Source organism: Nerophis lumbriciformis, linkage group LG17, assembly GCF_033978685.3.
Source record: "Nerophis lumbriciformis linkage group LG17, RoL_Nlum_v2.1, whole genome shotgun sequence".
Classification (NCBI taxonomy): domain Eukaryota; kingdom Metazoa; phylum Chordata; class Actinopteri; order Syngnathiformes; family Syngnathidae; genus Nerophis; species Nerophis lumbriciformis.
The window spans coordinates 7246628-7265000 of NC_084564.2; the positions used below are offsets into that span (position 1 = coordinate 7246628).

Genomic DNA, 18373 nt, shown 5'->3' on the forward strand with positions numbered 1-18373 from the left:
ATCAAAAGGCACATTTATTAAGATGTAAGAAGAATGGGGATGAGGGGAGGGGAGGGGGGACAGCATCAAGGAAGGAAGGAAGGAAGGAAGGAAGGAAGGTGTGCACGATGGCTTTACTGCTTTGGTCCATCTGCATCTTCAAGTCAGCGTGTGTGTGTGTGTGTGTGTGTGTGTGTGTGTGTGTGTGTGTGTGTGTGTGTGGAATGGCAGTTTTACTTTCCTGGAACAACCTCGTTAGGAAGGTAGAGGTGACAAGGGGCGTGGCCTAATTGAACGCAATACTATAGAGCCAAACTACTGCCCAAACTCACATAAACATTGTTACTCACGCCCAATGATTGGCAAGTTAAAAAAAAAAAAAAAAAAAAACATGTTTCATGATTGGCAAGTTAAAAAAAACAAACATGTTTCTTTCATTAAAAATAACAGGATTCCAAAGTATAAAAAATGTTTTCTTCAATTAAAAAAAAAGGATCGGCAAGTGTGAAAACTATTTTCTTCAAGTTGAAACTGATATTCCATGTGATCCACACACCTGCACTCTACAACCACAGGTGGCGCTGCTAAGTCCATTTAGGGAACGACTGTTGTTGGCGCATGGTGCCGTCTGCCCAAAATAACAAGAAGAATTAGGGTGGGGACAGAAGAGAGGGGAAGTTTAAACTGAAGAAAATTGTTTGTTTTTTTACATGAAACTTTTTTTTTAATACTTACGAATCGCTCATTTCATTGAAGAAATGTGTTTTTATACTTGTTTTTTAGACACAGAAAATAGTTTTTATACTTACAAATAGTTCATTTAATTGAAGAAAATTGCTTTTTTACTTGTGAGTCTTTTCTTTGAAAAAAATTGTCTGCGAAACAGTGTTTTTATTGAAAATAATTTTTATGCTTATGAATATTTTTTTACTAGCAGAAAATAGTTTTTTTTAACTTGCGAATCGTTTTTTATTGGAAGAAATTAGTTGTTTGTTTTTTTACTTACGAGTCGTGTTTTTGAAGAAAATTATTTTATACTTTTTTTAATTGAAGAACTTTTTGTTTTTTACGAATCGTTTTTTGAATGAAGACATTTTTTTATTATAAGAAATGTGTTTTTATACTTAGGAATTGTTTTTTAGATACAGAAAATAGTTTTTATACTCACAAATAATTCATTTAATTGAAGAAAATAGTTTTTCTACTTGAGTCGTTTTTTAATTGAAAAAAATTATGTTTGCGAATCAGTGTTTTTGTTGAAGAAAATTATTTTTATACTTTTACTAGCAGAATATAGTTTTTTTTAAACTTGCGAATCGTTTTTTATTGAAGAAAATATTTTTTGCTTGTCAATAACGTTTTAATAATTTTTTTTTAAATTTGCGAATAATGTTTTTAATCGAAGACATTTGTTTTTTTACTTACGAATCGTTTCTTTTTATTTGAAGAAAATCATTTTTATACTTATAAATCATTTTTTACCAGCAGAAAATTTTTTATGAAAGAAATGTGTTTTTTGCCTGAGAATCGTTTAGTCGAAGAAAATGTGTTTTTTTTTATTTGCCAACATTTTTTTCAATCGAAGAAATGTTTTTTTATTTACGAATAATTATTTTAAATGAAGAAAATTGTTTTAAAACTTGCAAATCGTTTTTTTGAATTTGAAAAATCGTTTTTTTAATTGAAGAAAATTGTTTTTATACTTTTTTATACATTTTTAACTAGCAAGAAATAGTTTTTTTTACTTGCGAATCGTTCATTTAATTGAAGAAATTAGTTGGTTTTCTTGCAAATAATTTTTGTAATTTAAGAAAAAACATTTTTTAACCTGCAAATCGTTTTTTTAATTGAAGAAAATTGTTTTTATACTTATGAATCATTTTTTGCTTCAGAATAATTTTTTAGTTGAAGAAAATGTGTTTTTTTATTTGCCAAAAATATTTTCAATCGAAGAAATGTTTTTACTGACGAATAATTATTTTAAAAGAAGAATATTGTTTTTAAACTTGCGAATCGTTTTTTTTAATGTGGAAAATCGTTTTTTTAATTGAAGAAATTTGTTTTTATACTTTTTTATACATTTTTAACTAGCAGGAAATCGTTTTTTTTTACTTGCGAATCGTTCATTTAATTGAAGAAATTAGTTATTTTTCTTGCTAATCATTTTTTTAATTGAAGAATTTTTTTTATTTTTTTTAACTTGCGAATCATTCTTTTAATTGACAAAAACAGTTTTCGTGCCTGCTAATAATTTTTTAAATGCAAAATAGTTTGTTGTGTTGGGCGTGACTAAAAGCATTTTTGTGTGTAATTTCCCTTTGTACAATACTGAGAGGATAATAACTTCCGTCATGCTTCCATCTTTAACCCATTCAGTCTGCTCCACGTCTGATTTGTCGTCATGGCGACGTCGCAATTTGCTGAGAGAACTTTCCAGAACAAAACTTGACGTTTGTGTGACAAGTTTGTGTGTCGTCTGTTTTTGCAGCTTCTTTGAGGCTACGCTCGTGAAGGGCGGAGCTAAATGCGCTCTTGTCTGCTGATTGGTCGACAGACTTGTGCATCAGAATGTCATTGGCTACTGTAATCCCTGGCTGTTAATTGGTTCCGGGCCTGACCGTGGGTAAATTAGCTTTCGCAAAGTAGGAATTATTGGTTGTAAATGGAACATTTTTATATTTAGAGCATAAAACAGTTAATTATGACCATTATGAGACATGACACTGCTTTAAAAAGAAACATTTGTAATTGAGGCCAAAAACTATGTAGAATACGCTTTAAAAAAAAAAAAAGAGCAAATTGTAAACTGGTAGTTTGGCGAGGGAAAATAACTGTTAGTAAGATTATATACGATGACATTTTTAATCAGATTAATCTAACTTTCCAATTTGGATGAATCACCGGTGAAAACTACCTTGCATCATTTACATCAACTCCAAAAGGAGCCCAATAGATGGACACAAATGCACTTTTACCTTTTAAATGTCGACTTAAATCATGTATTTGCTCAAAACTTGGTAAGACTGATTAATGCAAGCATTTTTAACCACATGTTATTTTCACCAGTGAAGGCTAAGTGAGTGTATGGCACACTCACTACCTGCGCTGATACTGTGTTCGTGTTTCATAATGGTCATCTGTCGGTCATATTTGGCCAATATAATAGTTTTTTAAGGGATACGATACGCACAATTCTGGTCAATAAGCTAAATAGCGAAGGGGAAAAAATGACCTTATTTGGCGCCATAGGGTTAAAATGGTGCCACACTTTGGGGTTTTTTCTCTGAAATCAACGCCACTCCTTCTCCACGTCGTACGGGCCGAAGAAGTCACATCCTTCACGTGTGTTCTCTTAAAGTGACACACACGTCCTGTGACACGGTGTCAGTTTCGTAAGGCATCGGTGCTTCAGTATCGTTTGTTCCGTCGCTAATTTGATCTGTTGAAATCATTAGAACTGAAATGTGGGTGTTTGTCGTTATTACGCCTGCAGAAACATGTCCTGACTCAGCAAAATGTGACCGACGGCGGTGAAAAGTGAGCGAGAGGAGGGAGGATTTCAAGTTAGTTCACGTTTGTCTGCGAGCGCGTCGCCGCCGTTTGCTGCTCACCAATGGAGTGAAATCACTGCCAAACACGTTGTTACTCACACCCCACCATACATAAAAACATTTCTTCCATTAAAAAAAAAACGATTCTCAAGTATAAAATAAATTTTCTGCAAGTAATAAACGATTGGCGTGTATAAAAACTATTTTCTTTAAGTTTTGGCAGTAATATTCTACACACACTTGCACTCAGAGCACCCTCTACAACGACAGGTGGCGCTGCTGAGTCAATTTAAGGCCGTCAGAGCTACTGTTATTCGCGCATGGTGCCGTCCGCCCAAAATAACAAAGAAGAAGAAGCAGGACAGAAGAGAGGGGAAACTTACAGGTTAACTTATAGGTTGAACTTGTGGTTGTGGATGGCACAGGGTGGAATATTAATGCTCTAAGAAAACAGTTTTTATACTTACAAATTGTTTCTTTCAATTGACAAATCATTTCTATATTCCCGTATAGTTTTTTTTACTTGCAGAATTTTCATTTTACTTGCTGAAAATTTTATTTTTACTTGCGAATCGTTTTTTAAATTGAAGAAAAAGAATTTATACTTACGAATCGTTTTTTTACTGGCAAAAAAATGTTTTTATATTTAGAAATCATTTTTTTAAATTAAAGAAAATAGTTTTTAATACTTACAAATACAGTTTTTTACTTGCAGAACATTTTTAATTGTTTTTTACTATTTTTAATTGAAGAAAATATTTATTTGCAAATCGTTTTTTTAAATTGAAAATAATTGTTTTACTTGTAGAAAATTGGATTTTACTTGTCGTTTTTTCAAACTGAAGAAAATAATTTTGTGCAAATCTTTTTTTTTTTTATTGAAGAAAACAGTTTCCATACTTGCGAATCGTTTTTTTACTTGCTGAAAATTATTTTACTTGCAGAAAGTTTTTTTTTTGCAAGGCGTTTTTTACTTGCAGAAAATAGATTTTATACTTGCAAAAACAAATGTACCGGTACTTGCAGAAAATTGGATTTTTACTTGCATATTATTATTTGTATTGAAGAAAATAATTTGTATACTTGTTAATAATTTTTTAAATGAAAGAAAATAGTTTTTATACTTGCAAATCGATTTTTTTACTTGTTGACATGTTTTTTTTTACTTGCAGAAATGGGTTTTTTTCCCACGAGGCGTTTTTTTACTTTCAGAAATCGTCTTTATACTTACAAATATTTATTTACTTGCAGAAAACTTTTTTTTACTTGCAAATCATTTTTATTGAAGAAAATTGGTTTTATACTCACTAATTGTTTTTTAATTAAATAAAATATTTCTTAATACTTTTAAATTGAAGAAAATAGGTTTTATAATTCAAGAACATTATTGTTTTTTTTACTTGCAAATCATTTTTTAATGGAAGAAAATTGTGTTTTCTTTTACTTTCGAATAATTTTTCTATTGAATTTTTTTTTTTTTACTTATGAATCGTTTTTTAATGGAAGAAATTTGTTTTTTTCACTTGCAAATATTTTTTTAATTGAAGAAAATTGTTTTATTTTTACTCATTAATCGTTTTTTAATGGAAGGGAAAAAAATCACTTGCAAATAATTTTTTCATTGAAGAAAATGTATTTTTTGTTTTTTTAATTATGAATCGTTTTTTAATTTAATAATTAATTTTTTTTACTTGCAAATCATTTTTGTAATCGAAGATTTTTTTTTTTTTACTAAAGAATCGTTTTTATTAAAAAAAAAAGTTTAACTTGCAAATCATTTCTTAATTGAAGACATTTTTTTTTTACTTGCAAATCGTTTTTAATGGAAGAAATTTGTGTTTTTTTACTTGTGAATCTTTTTTTATTTAAAGTAAATTGGGGTTTTTTTTTTAAATCGTTCGTTGAATCGCTTTTTATATGAAGAAAATTGTTTGGTTTTTTTACTTATGAATTGTTTTTAATTTAATTTTTTTTTTACATGCAAATCATTTTGTAATTGAATAACTTTTTTTTTATCGTTTTTAATTGAAGAATTGTTTTTTTTTTACTTGCAAATCATTTTTTAATTGAAGAAAAAAAAATTGTAACTTATGAATCGTTTTTTAATTGAAGAAAATTGTTTTGTTTTTTTACTTGCAAATCGTTTTTAATGGAAGAAAATTGTGTTGTTTTTTTTACTTGTGAATCTTTTTTTATTTGAAGTAATTTGGTTTTTTTTTATCGTTTTAATCGTTCGTTGAATCGTCTTTTATTTGAAGAAAATTTTTGCTTTTTTACTTATGAATCATTTTTTACTTGAAGAAAATATTTGTTTTTTTTACTTATGAATTGTTTTTTAATTGAAAAATTTAGTTTTTTGACTTGCAAATAATTTATTAATAGAAGAAAATAGTTTGTGAACAGTTGGGCGTGAGTAAAAAGATGCTTGTGGAGTAATTTCACTCCGTCCTTAGAAGCCAATCCATTAGGCACACCAGCGCTTCCTAATACTCTGACCTGTCCTCTTTACTTTTTGTACCGGCCGTCGTCATGCAGGCGTACCTAATGTTGCGGCCCCTTGCCAGTTCGCACGCGTCAGGATTCACTTTTCCCCCCCGACGTTGGCGTACAAAAATACTCCTTCATTGCACTTTTTTATCCTCAGATTATTAGCAGGGTTCGTTTTTCTTTGGGGGAGATGAAACTTCCTTGAACTCCCCACAGTTACAAAGCACCGTCACGGTTGTCATTGCAGCTAGTAATTGTCCTCTGGTCCCTCCTCCAGCTCGTGGACGTGTGGCGTGAGGTAAAGTTTGGAGGTAAAGGGCGACTCATCTGACCACGGATGACGCAGGCGAACACAAAAGCGTTTCCCCTCCCGTGTGTGTGGTAGCGTGTCTGACGTGTACTAAAATAGACCGACCATCTTTGTTTGTCTAAAGGAGCACATCATGGTTACCCACCCTGGTCCTTTGCGTTGACAAGTCTCTGCTCGCTAATTCTACATTAGCGGGGTCCAAGGCTCCGTGCGGCGCCACAGAACCCGGGCCGAGCGGCCTCCTCGGCGGGCGTGGACGAGTCCAGAAGGCCCCGGGTTGAGAAGAGAGAGCGGAATGCAGTGGAGGGGCTTCCGGGCTCCGCACCCTCGCCGAGAGAGCCCTCCCGACCCGAGCCCGGTCTCACCGGACCGCCTTGTGCTTCCCCCCGCAGCAGCCGCACCTCTCGCCGCAGCGCAGGCAGGCGCGCAGAGGCAGGTAGCAGCACATGCAGGGCACGAAGAGCGACAGGACCACGAGGGCCAACCAGCGGGCGCAGCAGAGGGGGTGCGGGTGGCCCCCCAGGGAGTCATCGCACGAGCACGGCTCCCAGAACTCCCCCTCGGAGTCCGACATGCAGTGGTAGAGCAGGCTCTCTGCGCACCACACGCAGGTCCACTGGCGCAGGCAGTGCAGGGCCGGGTCCGGGGCGTCCCTGCAGCGGCCCCGCCCGTTTTCCGAGGCGCTGAACACGGAGCGGCAGTACACGCAGCGGGACGAGCACGACGACGACGCCTGGGGACACGGGCTGTCGTCGTCAGGAGAGATGGCCCCCGGGTCCCCTCCTCCCCTCTTACGAGTCCGCGACCGAGGCGTTGCCAAGGAGGTGTGTATGCAGCAGGGCGAAGGGGAGCCTTTGCCGGTCTCCTGGGGGGAGCCGGCCCCTGAGGACACGCCGGACACAGCGTTGGGGATGGACATGCAGGTGGGCGAGGAGGAGGACAGACGCTGGGCGGCCTTGCTGTCCAAACTCACGGTCACCTCGCAGCCCGCCGTCCCCGCTTCCTTCTCGAAGCGGACCACGCACAACTCCGTCTTGTCCTGATGACTCCCCCCGCTCTCGACCACCACGCCCCCGGTCAGCCCCCCGACCATAGTCCTGGTGGCTCCGGCTCGCCGGTAGTCCTCGTACCCTCTGGACCCCCACAGGTCCTTGCAGGGATCCACGCTGCGCAGGTCCCCCTCCTCCAGCAGCGAGATGGTAGGCGAGAGGGGGGACAGAGGCGACGAGGCCGGAGGGGAGGGTGGAGCAGGCGGCAGCGGAGCCAGGGGGTTTAACGGAGTGGTCGTTTGCTGTCCCGGCCTGGTGTGGATCTGCACAGATGGTGTAAAGTTACAGAGTCAGGAAGAGAATGTCCCGCTGAGGACCACTTATCTCACATCTCACATTTAATCCGAGCAGAGGTCACTTTCCTCTTAATTTGACTTCCTGTACAAGCAGACACTGGACTCCGGGAAGGCCCAAACAATCAACTTAAGCCTGATCCTACACCAAGACCAGTTCAGCACAAAATGTGTGCTTATATGGTCACCTTTTTAGCCCCCTTCATGAGGGTACCAACCAACCCTGTCGCACCTGAGCAGGCGTCTGCATGGTTCCGCCGGATCCGAAACTGAACTCCTCGGTCCGCACGAAGCAGGTGGCGGATGACTCGCTGGTCACTATGGTGATGGGTTTGGGGAGCATCTCCTTCCTGCTATTGGACGAGGACTCACTTCCTGTATGGGACTGGCAGAGGCCGCACATCATCATCATATATGACTCAACACTCAGGAAGACTACGATAGCTTGTCCTACTTGTGTAACCCTGACATTTGGTTCTGGAAAAAGTACCAAGCCTGTGGTTGGGGGACTAGACTCTTTCACTGTTTAGGTCCCTTTTGTATCCAGGATGTGGTTCTTGTACTTTTTAGGGGTACAATTTATTGTTTGAAAACATACAATATCCATCCAGCCATCCATTTTCTACCGCTTGTCCCTGGTAACAATAACAATACCTGACTTTTTGGACCTGGAACAAGTACAAACATTTCCATTGGGGTCTAGTAATTATTTAGTCCTCTGAGGTACATTAACAAGGTCCAAAATCTTTTTTTTGGTTGCTATTTTCTAAAGTTCTTCTTCTACACACATTTGATTTTTGCATACGAGTTCCTTTTTCGACATTGAAATGGTACAAATAGTTACCCGATAGACTAATTTTACTCTTAAAAAGTTAAAGTACCAATGATTGTCACACACACACTAGGTGTGGCGAAATTATTCTCTGCATTTAACCCATCACCCTTGATCACCCCCTGGGAGGTGAGGGGAGCAGTGGGCAGCAGCGGTGGCCGCGCCCGGGAATCATTTTTGGTGATTTAACCCCCAATTCCAACCCTTGATACTGAGTGCCATGCAGGGAGGTAATGGGTCCCATTTTTATAGTCTTTGGTATGACTCGGCCGGGGTTTGAACCCACAACCTACCGATCTCAGGGCGGACACTCTAACCACTAGGCCACTGAGTAGGTAGTACGGGGTATTTTGGTGTCGTACCAGGATATGTAGACTCTTGTTGATTTTTGTACCCTTAGGGGTACTTTAACTGGTTGGCTTTACAAGTTGGGAACATACTAGTGTCTTTTTTAGATCTTGAAAAGGTACCATTGGTTACACTGGAGTACCCTGGGACCCTGGAAGGACTTAAAGGATAGACTCCTGGTTCACTCTAGTACACTTCATAGTACAAGGTCCAAAACATTTTTTTGTTACCTTTTGTACACTTGACTTTTACACCTTAGCAACATAGTTGTAGCTTTTTGGACCTGTAAAAGGTACCAATATTCACCTCGTAGTACTGGGGACCTTGGACTGCTTTAAGGGGGGATGGACTTCTGGTACAGCTCTGTTTATTATACAAGGTCCAAAACTGTCCCTGGATTGTTACCTTTTGTACACTTGACTTTTACACCTTAGCAACATAGTTGTATCTTTTTGGATCTGTAAAAGGTACCATCATTCACCTCGTAGTACTGGGGACATTGGACTGCCTTAAGGGATAGACTCTTGGTACTTCCCCATTTCATTGTACAAGTTTCAAGACTGTTCATGGGGCACTTCATTTTGTACACTTAACTTTTAGAATTTTGGAACATGTCTTGTTGTACACTTTTGGACCTGTAAAAAGGTACCAATATTGTCTTTGGACTACTGGGGACCCTGGCCTTCTTTAAGGGTGGATGGACTCCTGGTACACTTCTGTGTCATTGCACAAGGTCCAAAACTGTACCTGGATTGTTACCTTTTATAAACTTGACTTTTACACTTTTTGGGTCTTTTAAAAAAGGTATCAATCTTAACTCTGGAGTACTGGGGATCCCCTGGCTGCCTTAAGGGATACACTCTTGGTATATTCCCGTTTCATTGTACAATGTTCAAACTGTTCTTGGGTTGTTACTTTTTGTACAATTAACTTTTAGAATTTTGGAGCATAATGTAGTTATACATTACCAATATTCACCTTGGAGTATTGGGGACCCCAGCCTGCTTTAAGGGGAGGGGGGGGAACTCCTGGTACACTTCTGTTTCATTGTACAAAGTCTTAAACTGTCCCTGGATTGTTACCTTTTGTACACTTGGATTTATATTCGTATAACATTTTTGGACCTGTAAAAGGTACCAATATTCACCTTGGAGTATTGGGGACCCCGGCCTGCTTTAAAGGGTGGATGGACTACTGGTACACTTTAGTTTATGTACAAGGTCCAAATCAGTCCCTGGGTTTCCACCTTTTGTACACTTGGATTTATTTTCGTATAACATTTTTGGACCTGTAAAAGGTACCAATATACACTTTGGAGTACTGGGGGCCACGGCCTGCTTTGAGGGGGGGAATGGACTACTGGTACACTTCTGTTTATTGTACAAGATCCAAATCGGTCCCTGGATTGTTACCTTTTCTACTCTTGGATTTACAAACCCCGTTTCCATATGAGTTGGGAAATTGTGTTAGATGTAAATATAAACGGAATACAATGATTTGCAAATCCTTTTCAACCCATATTCAGTTGAATATGCTCCAAAGACAAGATATTTGATGTTCAAACTCAAACTTTATTTTATTTTTTGCAAATAATAATTAACACGTGCCAAAGTAGTTGGGAAAGGGCATGTTCACCACTGTGTTACATGGCCTTTCCTTTTAACAACACTCAATAAACGATTGGGAACTGAGGAAACTATTGTTGAAGCTTTGAAAGTGGAATTCTTTCCCATTCTTGTTTTATGCAGAGCTTCAGTCGTTCAACAGTCCGGGGTCTCCGCTGTCGTATTTTAGGCTTCATAATGCGCCACACATTTTCAATGGGAGACAGGTCTGGACTGCAGGCGGGCCAGGAAAGTACTTGCACTCTTTTTTTACGAAGCCACGCTGTTGTAACACGTGCTGAATGTGACTTGGCATTGTCTTGCTGAAATAAGCAGGGGCGTCCATGAAAAAGACGGCGCTTAGATGGCAGCATATGTTGTTCCAAAACCTGTATGTACCTTTCAGCATTAATGGTGCCTTCACAAATGTGTAAGTTACCCATGTTTTGGGCACTAATACACCCCCATACCATTGCAGATGCTGGCTTTTCAACTTTGTGCCTATAACAATCCGGATGGTTCGCTTCCCCTTTGGTCCGGATGACACGATGTTGAATATTTCCAAAAACAATTTGAAATATGGACTCGTCAGACCACAGAACACTTTTCCACTTTGCATCAGTCCATCTTAGATGATCTCGGGTCCAGAGAAGCCGGCGTAGTTTCTGGGTGTTGTTGATAAATGCATAGTAGAGCTTTAACTTGCACTTACAGATGGAGCGACCAACTGTAGTTACTGACAGTGGGTTTTTGAAGTGTTCCTGAGCCCATGTGGTGATATCCTTTACACACTGATGTCGCTTGTTGATACAGTGCAGCCTGAGGGGTCGAAGGTCACGGTCATTCAATGTTGGTTTCCGGCTATGGCGCTTACGTGGAGTGATTTCTCCAGATTCTCTGAACCTTTTGATGATGTTATGGACCGTAGATGTTGAAATCCCTGAATTTCTTGCAATTGCACTTTGAGAAACTATTTGCTCACGCAGTTGTGGACAAAAGGGGTGTACCTCGCCCCCATCCTTTCTTGTGAAAGACTGAGCATTTTTTGGGAAGCTGTTTTTATACCCAATCATGGCACCCACCTGTTCCCAATTAGCCTGCACACCTGTGGGATGTTTGATGAGCATTCCTCAACTTTATCAGTCTTTATTGCCACCTTTCCCAACTTCTTTGTCACGTGTTGCTGGCATCAAATTCTAAAGTTAATGATTATTTGCCAAAAAAAAAAAAAAAGTTTATCAGTTTGAACATCAAATATGTTGTCTTTGTAGCATATTCAATTGCATATGGGTTGAAAATGATTTGCAAATCATTGTATTCCGTTTATATTTACATCTAACTTCCCAACTCATATGGAAACGGGGTTTGTACATTTTTGGACCCGCAAAAGGTACCGTCATCCTAGTGGTTAGAGTGTCCGCCCTGAGATCGGTAGGTTGTGAGTCATACCAAAGACTATAAAAATGGGACCCATTACCTCCCTGCTTGGCACTCAGCATCAAGGGTTGGAATTGGGGGTTAAATCACCAAAATGATTCCCGGGCGCGGCCACCGCTGCTGCCCACTGCTCCCCTCACCTCCCAGGGGGTGATCAAGGGTGATGGGTCAAATGCAGAGAATAATCTCGCCACATCTAGTGTGTGTGTGACAATCATTGGTACTTTAACTTTTAACTTTAACTTTAAAAGGACTCCCAAATGTATAGTCCGAATCACAAACCGGTGTACTCACAGCTTGGCCGTCATCTTCAGTGTCTGCCTCCTCCGGCGTGGACGACGAGGGCGAGTCGGAGCCTGAAAGACATCAGCAGAGCGGCGGTTCTATACTTGTTCACGGCGCAGGTCTACGTTGCTTATTCACCTCGGTCCAGCTTGTCCAAGATGGCCTGCAGACCCTTCTCGAAGGAGATGGCGTCGGCGGGACTCTGGAAGGTGAGTCCAAACTTGCGCTCGTCCACCCGCCAGTGGTGAAAGATGGGGTTAACCTTGTTGTAGACCAGCCCCCTCTGGACGGCGCACTCCAACACGGGCTGGAGACACAACCGGAGTGAGTGGCGGCGGCCGCGGTGACCCCCGCTCCGAGAAGGTGAGACTCACCGCCCGGTCTCGCAGCCTCTCCCCGCGTATGACGTGCTCTCTCCGCCCCCGGCCGTTGCTGCTCCGCCCCTTGCATATGACCACGTGACTGAGGCCGCCACCCCCGAGGGGCACCCAGCCGCCGCTGGAGTCGTCACGTGTCATCACCACCGCGCGAACACGCACGCTGGCGCGGGAAGGGAAAGAAAGGGGGTGGATGGACAACAACAACAACAACAACAACAACAAAAAGGAAAGAACGAGCCGTCCCCGCACGTCAATGAACGCGCGCACGTTTTGCTCCAACGTGCACACGCAAAACCTCGCGATGCTTCCAGCGTCGTGTCCCCCGCCCCCCCCCCCCTCCTCCCCACGAACGCCAGCAGACATACATGTCGGCCCTTTTTTTTTTTTTATGAATGGGACGGAACCAGGCGCGACAAATTCCGCGCAAATCGCGAGAATGACAGCGGCGGGAAAAGAAGGCGTGCGCGGGTGACGGACGAAGGAGGGCCGGAAACACGTTTCATTCATAAAGTTCCCCTGTGGAAAAATCATAATGGAAGGCTGACACGTTGATAAAAATCACGACGCCTCGTCTTGAATGGCGCGATGCCCCCCCACTCCCCCCTCCCTCCCTCCTCCTCCTCCTCCTCCTCCTCCCCCGCGCCATGTTTGGCGGTTATATCGCTACATTTGCAAGATCGTGGATGACAAAGATGTCGGGACTTACTCGCCCTCCATGGCCGCCGCTCGCAGCGGGCTCTCCTCGCGCTCTGGTCCGCAAACACACGCCGATGGCGCTCACATCCTCCCCGCATCCGCTCTCTCCTCCTCCTCCTCGTCGTCGTCGTCTCAGTCCCGCCAGCACCGCCGCCGCCACCACCCCCCCTCGCCACGACCCGGCCCGGCCCGGCCCGGCTCGGCCTGGCTCGGCTCAGCCCGCCTCGGTGTCGTCTCTGTGGATCAGGACAGGCTCCAGGTTGCAGCAGCCATTTTCCGCTGGCAGCATCCTCCCTCCTCCTCCATCCCTCCCCCTCCCCCCCCCCTCTCTCTCTCTTTCTCTCTCTCTCTCTCTCTCTACCTGCGCTAATCATTGACAGGCTCGTCCACGCGGCGCGGCCATGTGACGCTGTATGCAATGCAAATACGTCCCTGCGTCGTTTGGCGGCTCTTTTCTGCCTTCCCGTGAGCACGTGATCGCCGTTCAAAAAAGCACCAGGCTTGTTTCAGCACCGTGGACAGCGAGCAGGCCACGCGTGTACATGCCGCCTCTCTCGCCGCGACACCGGGAACAACAAAGAAGTCTAAAAAGCTGGCAGCAGAGACGAAAGAAAAAGTGGTAGATGTGTGTGTGTATAAATGTATGTTTATATATGTGTATGTATGTGTATTGTACCCCGCCTTCCGCCCGATTGTAGCTGAGATAGGCTCCAGCGCCCCCCGCGACCCCAAAGGGAATAAGCGGTAGAAAATGGATGGATGGATGGATATTAATATTAATATATACTGTATTTATATATATATATATATACATATACACACACACACACACACACATACAGGTAAAAGCCAGTAAATTAGAATATTTTGAAAAACTTGATTTATTTCAGTAATTGCATTCAGCTCTCACTGGATCGGTTCGCAGCCGAGTGTGAAGCGACTGGGATGAGAATCAGCACCTCCAAGTCCGAGTCCATGGTTCTCGCCCGGAAAAGGGTGGAGTGCCATCTCCGGGTTGGGGAGGAGATCTTGCCCCAAGTGGAGGAGTTCAAGTACCTCGGAGTCTTGTTCACGAGTGAGGGAAGAGTGGATCGTGAGATCGACAGGCGGATCGGTGCGGCGTCTTCAGTAATGCGGACGCTGTATCGATCCGTTGTGGTGAAGAAGGAGCTGAGCCGGAAGGCAAAGCTCTCAATTTACCGGTCAATCTACGTTCCCATCCTCACCTATGGTCATGAGCTTTGGGTTATGACCGAAAGGACAAGATCACGGGTACAAGCGGCCGAAATGAGTTTCCTCCGCCGGGTGGCGGGGCTCTCCCTTAGAGATAGGGTGAGAAGCTCTGCCATCCGGAGGGAGCTCAAAGTAAAGCCACTGCTCCTCCACATCGAGAGGAGCCAGATGAGGTGGTTCGGGCATCTGGTCAGGATGCCACCCGAGCGCCTCCCTAAGGAGTTGTTTAGGGCATGTCCGACCGGTAGGAGGCCACGAGGAAGACCCAGGACACGTTGGGAAGACTATGTCTCCCGGCTGGCCTGGGAACGCCTCGGGATCCCCCGGGAGGAGCTGGACGAAGTGGCTGTGGAGAGGGAAGTCTGGGCTTCCCTGCTTAGGCTGCTGCCCCCGCGACCCGACCTCGGATAAGCGGAAGAAGATGGATGGATGGATGGCATTCAAAAGGTGTAACTTGTACATTATATTTATTCATTGCACACAGACTGATGCATTCAAATGTTTATTTCATTTAATTTTGATGATTTGAAGTGGCAACAAATGAAAATCCAAAATTTCGTGTGTCACAAAATTAGAATATTACTTAAGGCTAATACAAAAAAGGGATTTTTAGAAATGTTGGCCAACTGAAAAGTATGAAAATGAAAAATATGAGCATGTACAATACTCAATACTTGGTTGGAGCTCCTTTTGCCTCAATTACTGCGTTAATGCGGCGTGCCATGGAGTCGATGAGTTTCTGGCACTGCTCAGGTGTTATGAGAGCCCAGGTTGCTCTGATAGTGGCCTTCAACTCTTCTGCGTTTTTGGGTCTGGCATTCTGCATCTTCCTTTTCACAATACCCCACAGATTTTCTATGGGGCTAAGGTCAGGGGAGTTGGTGGGCCAATTTAGAACAGAAATACCATGGTCCGTAAACCAGGCACGGGTAGATTTTGCGCTGTGTGCAGGCGCCAAGTCCTGTTGGAACTTGAAATCTCCATCTCCATAGAGCAGGTCAGCAGCAGGAAGCATGAAGTGCTCTAAAACTTGCTGGTAGACGGCTGCGTTGACCCTGGATCTCAGGAAACAGAGTGGACCGACACCAGCAGATGACATGGCACCCCAAACCATCACCCAACCATGCAAATTTTGCATTTCCTTTGGAAATCGAGGTCCCAGAGTCTGGAGGAAGACAGGAGAGGCACAGGATCCACGTTGCCTGAAGTCTAGTGTAAAGTTTCCACCATCAGTGATGGTTTGGGGTGCCATGTCATCTGCTGGTGTCGGTCCACTCTGTTTCCTGAGATCCAGGGTCAACGCAGCCGTCTACCAGCAAGTTTTAGAGCACTTCATGCTTCCTGCTGCTGACCTGCTCTATGGAGATGGAGATTTCAAGTTCCAACAGGACTTGGCGCCTGCACACAGCGCAAAATCTACCCGTGCCTGGTTTACGGACCATGGTATTTCTGTTCTAAATTGGCCCGCCAACTCCCCTGACCTTAGCCCCATAGAAAATCTGTGGGGTATTGTGAAAAGGAAGATGCAGAATGCCAGACCCAAAAACGCAGAAGAGTTGAAGGCCACTATCAGAGCAACCTGGGCTCTCATAACACCTGAGCAGTGCCAGAAACTCATCGACTCCATGCCACGCCGCATTAACGCAGTAATTGAGGCAAAAGGAGCTCCAACCAAGTATTGAGTATTGTACATGCTCATATTTTTCATTTTCATACTTTTCAGTTGGCCAACATTTCTAAAAATCCCTTTTTTGTATTAGCCTTAAGTAATATTCTAATTTTGTGACACACGGAATTTTGGATTTTCATTTGTTGCCACTTCAAATCATCAAAATTAAATGAAATAAACATTTGAATGCATCAGTCTGTGTGCAATGAATAAATATAATGTACAAGTTACACCTTTTGAATGCAATTACTGAAATAAATCAAGTTTTTCAAAATATTCTAATTTACTGGCTTTTACCTGTGTGTATATATATATATATATATATATTTATTTATTTATATGTATATATATATATATATATATATATCAGTGACGTGCAGTCACTAGAGGCAGGTGAGGCCATCATGGAAAGAAAAAACATGTAAAAAGAAATGTTTTTTATTAAATTGTTACATGTATCCAGTGATTATACTATAAAGTTATTTTCCATTTAACTTCACCCGTTTTAGATTATTTTTATTTAAAATCGCTGAATTTTCACATTTGCCGTTCAAATACTGAGAAGAGACGGTGCGGTGAACAGCAGCCAGTTGAGGCACGTCACTGTGTTGTGCCTCACCATGGATTGCGGACTCGGCTAACTGCTGGCCTGCTGTGCAGTGAGACTGTATTGCTATATGAATTATATTATACATTTCCATAGTTTAGTTAGCTGAGGTATATAATGTACAGTGTATTTTGTCAACAACTGTATGTGTGTAAAGTATTTCTTGTGCTGAGCGATCATAAAACGGCTGCAAAAGACGCACTGGCTGAGGCTCGCCTCCTGCACCCCCGCCGTAGAATGCACGGCAACCCCTGACGGGAGTATTATATCAACTAAAGCCCACACTTAAACTTTCCACGTGCAAGATTGAATCTATTTAAAAAAGTTATTTCATAAGAAGCCAAAAAGTGCAAAAACAATAATGTTCGTGTTGGAGGAGTTGTGAATGACTGCAGGGCCACAACATTAGGTACACCTGCAGACTGCAGGTGTACCTAATTCACGACTCCTCCAACACGAACATTATTGTTTTTGCACTTTTTGCCTTCTTATTAAATAACTTTTGTAACCTATTTTTATGGGCTTTCCTCTTTGTGATGTTAAGTTCCTGTTATGCGCTGTTATACAGTATATGCCTTGAGCTCTTATTTTGAAGGCGCTAAGAGCGGAAGTGATGACACGTTGGAGTGGAGCGGAAGTTTTTGAAAGAATGTAAATAAAGTGGTCCTCGTGTAAACTGGAGCCTCCGTGTTTGTTATTTTGTAGTTTCATAGAGTATAGGCGACATTTATAAACCCTCGGTTACACTTTTTTAAATAGATTCAATCTTGCACGTGGAAAGTTGAAGTGAGGGCTTTAGTTGATATAACACTCTCGTCAGGGGGTGCATTAATCCAGCACAACAGCGGCTCATGGACTTATTTTATAAGTAAAGGTAAGACCATAATAACGTTTTTTTTAATTAAATGTGCTTTTTTGTGTGCTACAGTTTGTATGTGTAAAGTTAAAGTTAAGTTAAAGTAGCAATGATTGTCACACACACACACTAGGTGTAATGAAATTTGTCCTCTGCATTTGACCCATCCCCTTGATCACCCCCTGGGAGGTGAGGGGAGCAGTGGGCAGCAGCGGCGCCGCGCCCGGGAATAATTTTTGGTGATTTAATAACCCCCAATTCCAACCCTTGATGCTGAGTGCCAAGCAGGGAAGAATGCTGGTATGAGCTTTTAAACATAACCCGTTAACTGCTGCCAATCAAATGGTGAATAAGATACTCTTTAGGGTTCATATGTTTGTAAATCTGACTGTGATGAAGTCAGTGCCTCACCAGCCATCAACCTCACCGCACGTCACTGATTATATTATATTATATATATATATATATAGACACATATATATATATATATATATATATATATATATATAAATACACACACACACATTAATATATACACACATTTAAATATAATCTATATACACGTATATATGTATATATATATATATATATATATATATATATATATATGTCTTAATAAGATTATCCAAAAAATAGTGCTCGATACCGTGGTAGAGCGCAATATATGTATGTGTGGGAAAAAAATCACAAGACTACATCTCTACAGGCCTGTTTCATGAGGGGTTCCCTCAATCATCAGGAGATTATATATATATAT

General features: G+C 41.8%; 1 protein-coding gene across 1 annotated transcript; it reads right to left on the reverse strand.

Annotated features, from left to right (window-relative positions):
* Window positions 1-5633: 5633 nt before the first annotated feature.
* spred3 (sprouty related EVH1 domain containing 3) lies at window positions 5634-13574 on the reverse strand. Its single transcript, XM_061972346.1, has 6 exons — window positions 13262-13574; window positions 12550-12715; window positions 12314-12482; window positions 12185-12246; window positions 7902-8054; window positions 5634-7639 (listed from the first exon to the last, which is right to left on the reverse strand). The coding sequence occupies exons 1-6, from the start codon at window positions 13270-13272 to the stop codon at window positions 6689-6691; spliced, it is 1512 nt and encodes a 503-aa protein (XP_061828330.1). The 5' UTR covers window positions 13273-13574; the 3' UTR covers window positions 5634-6688.
* Between the last annotated feature and the right edge of the window lie 4799 nt (window positions 13575-18373).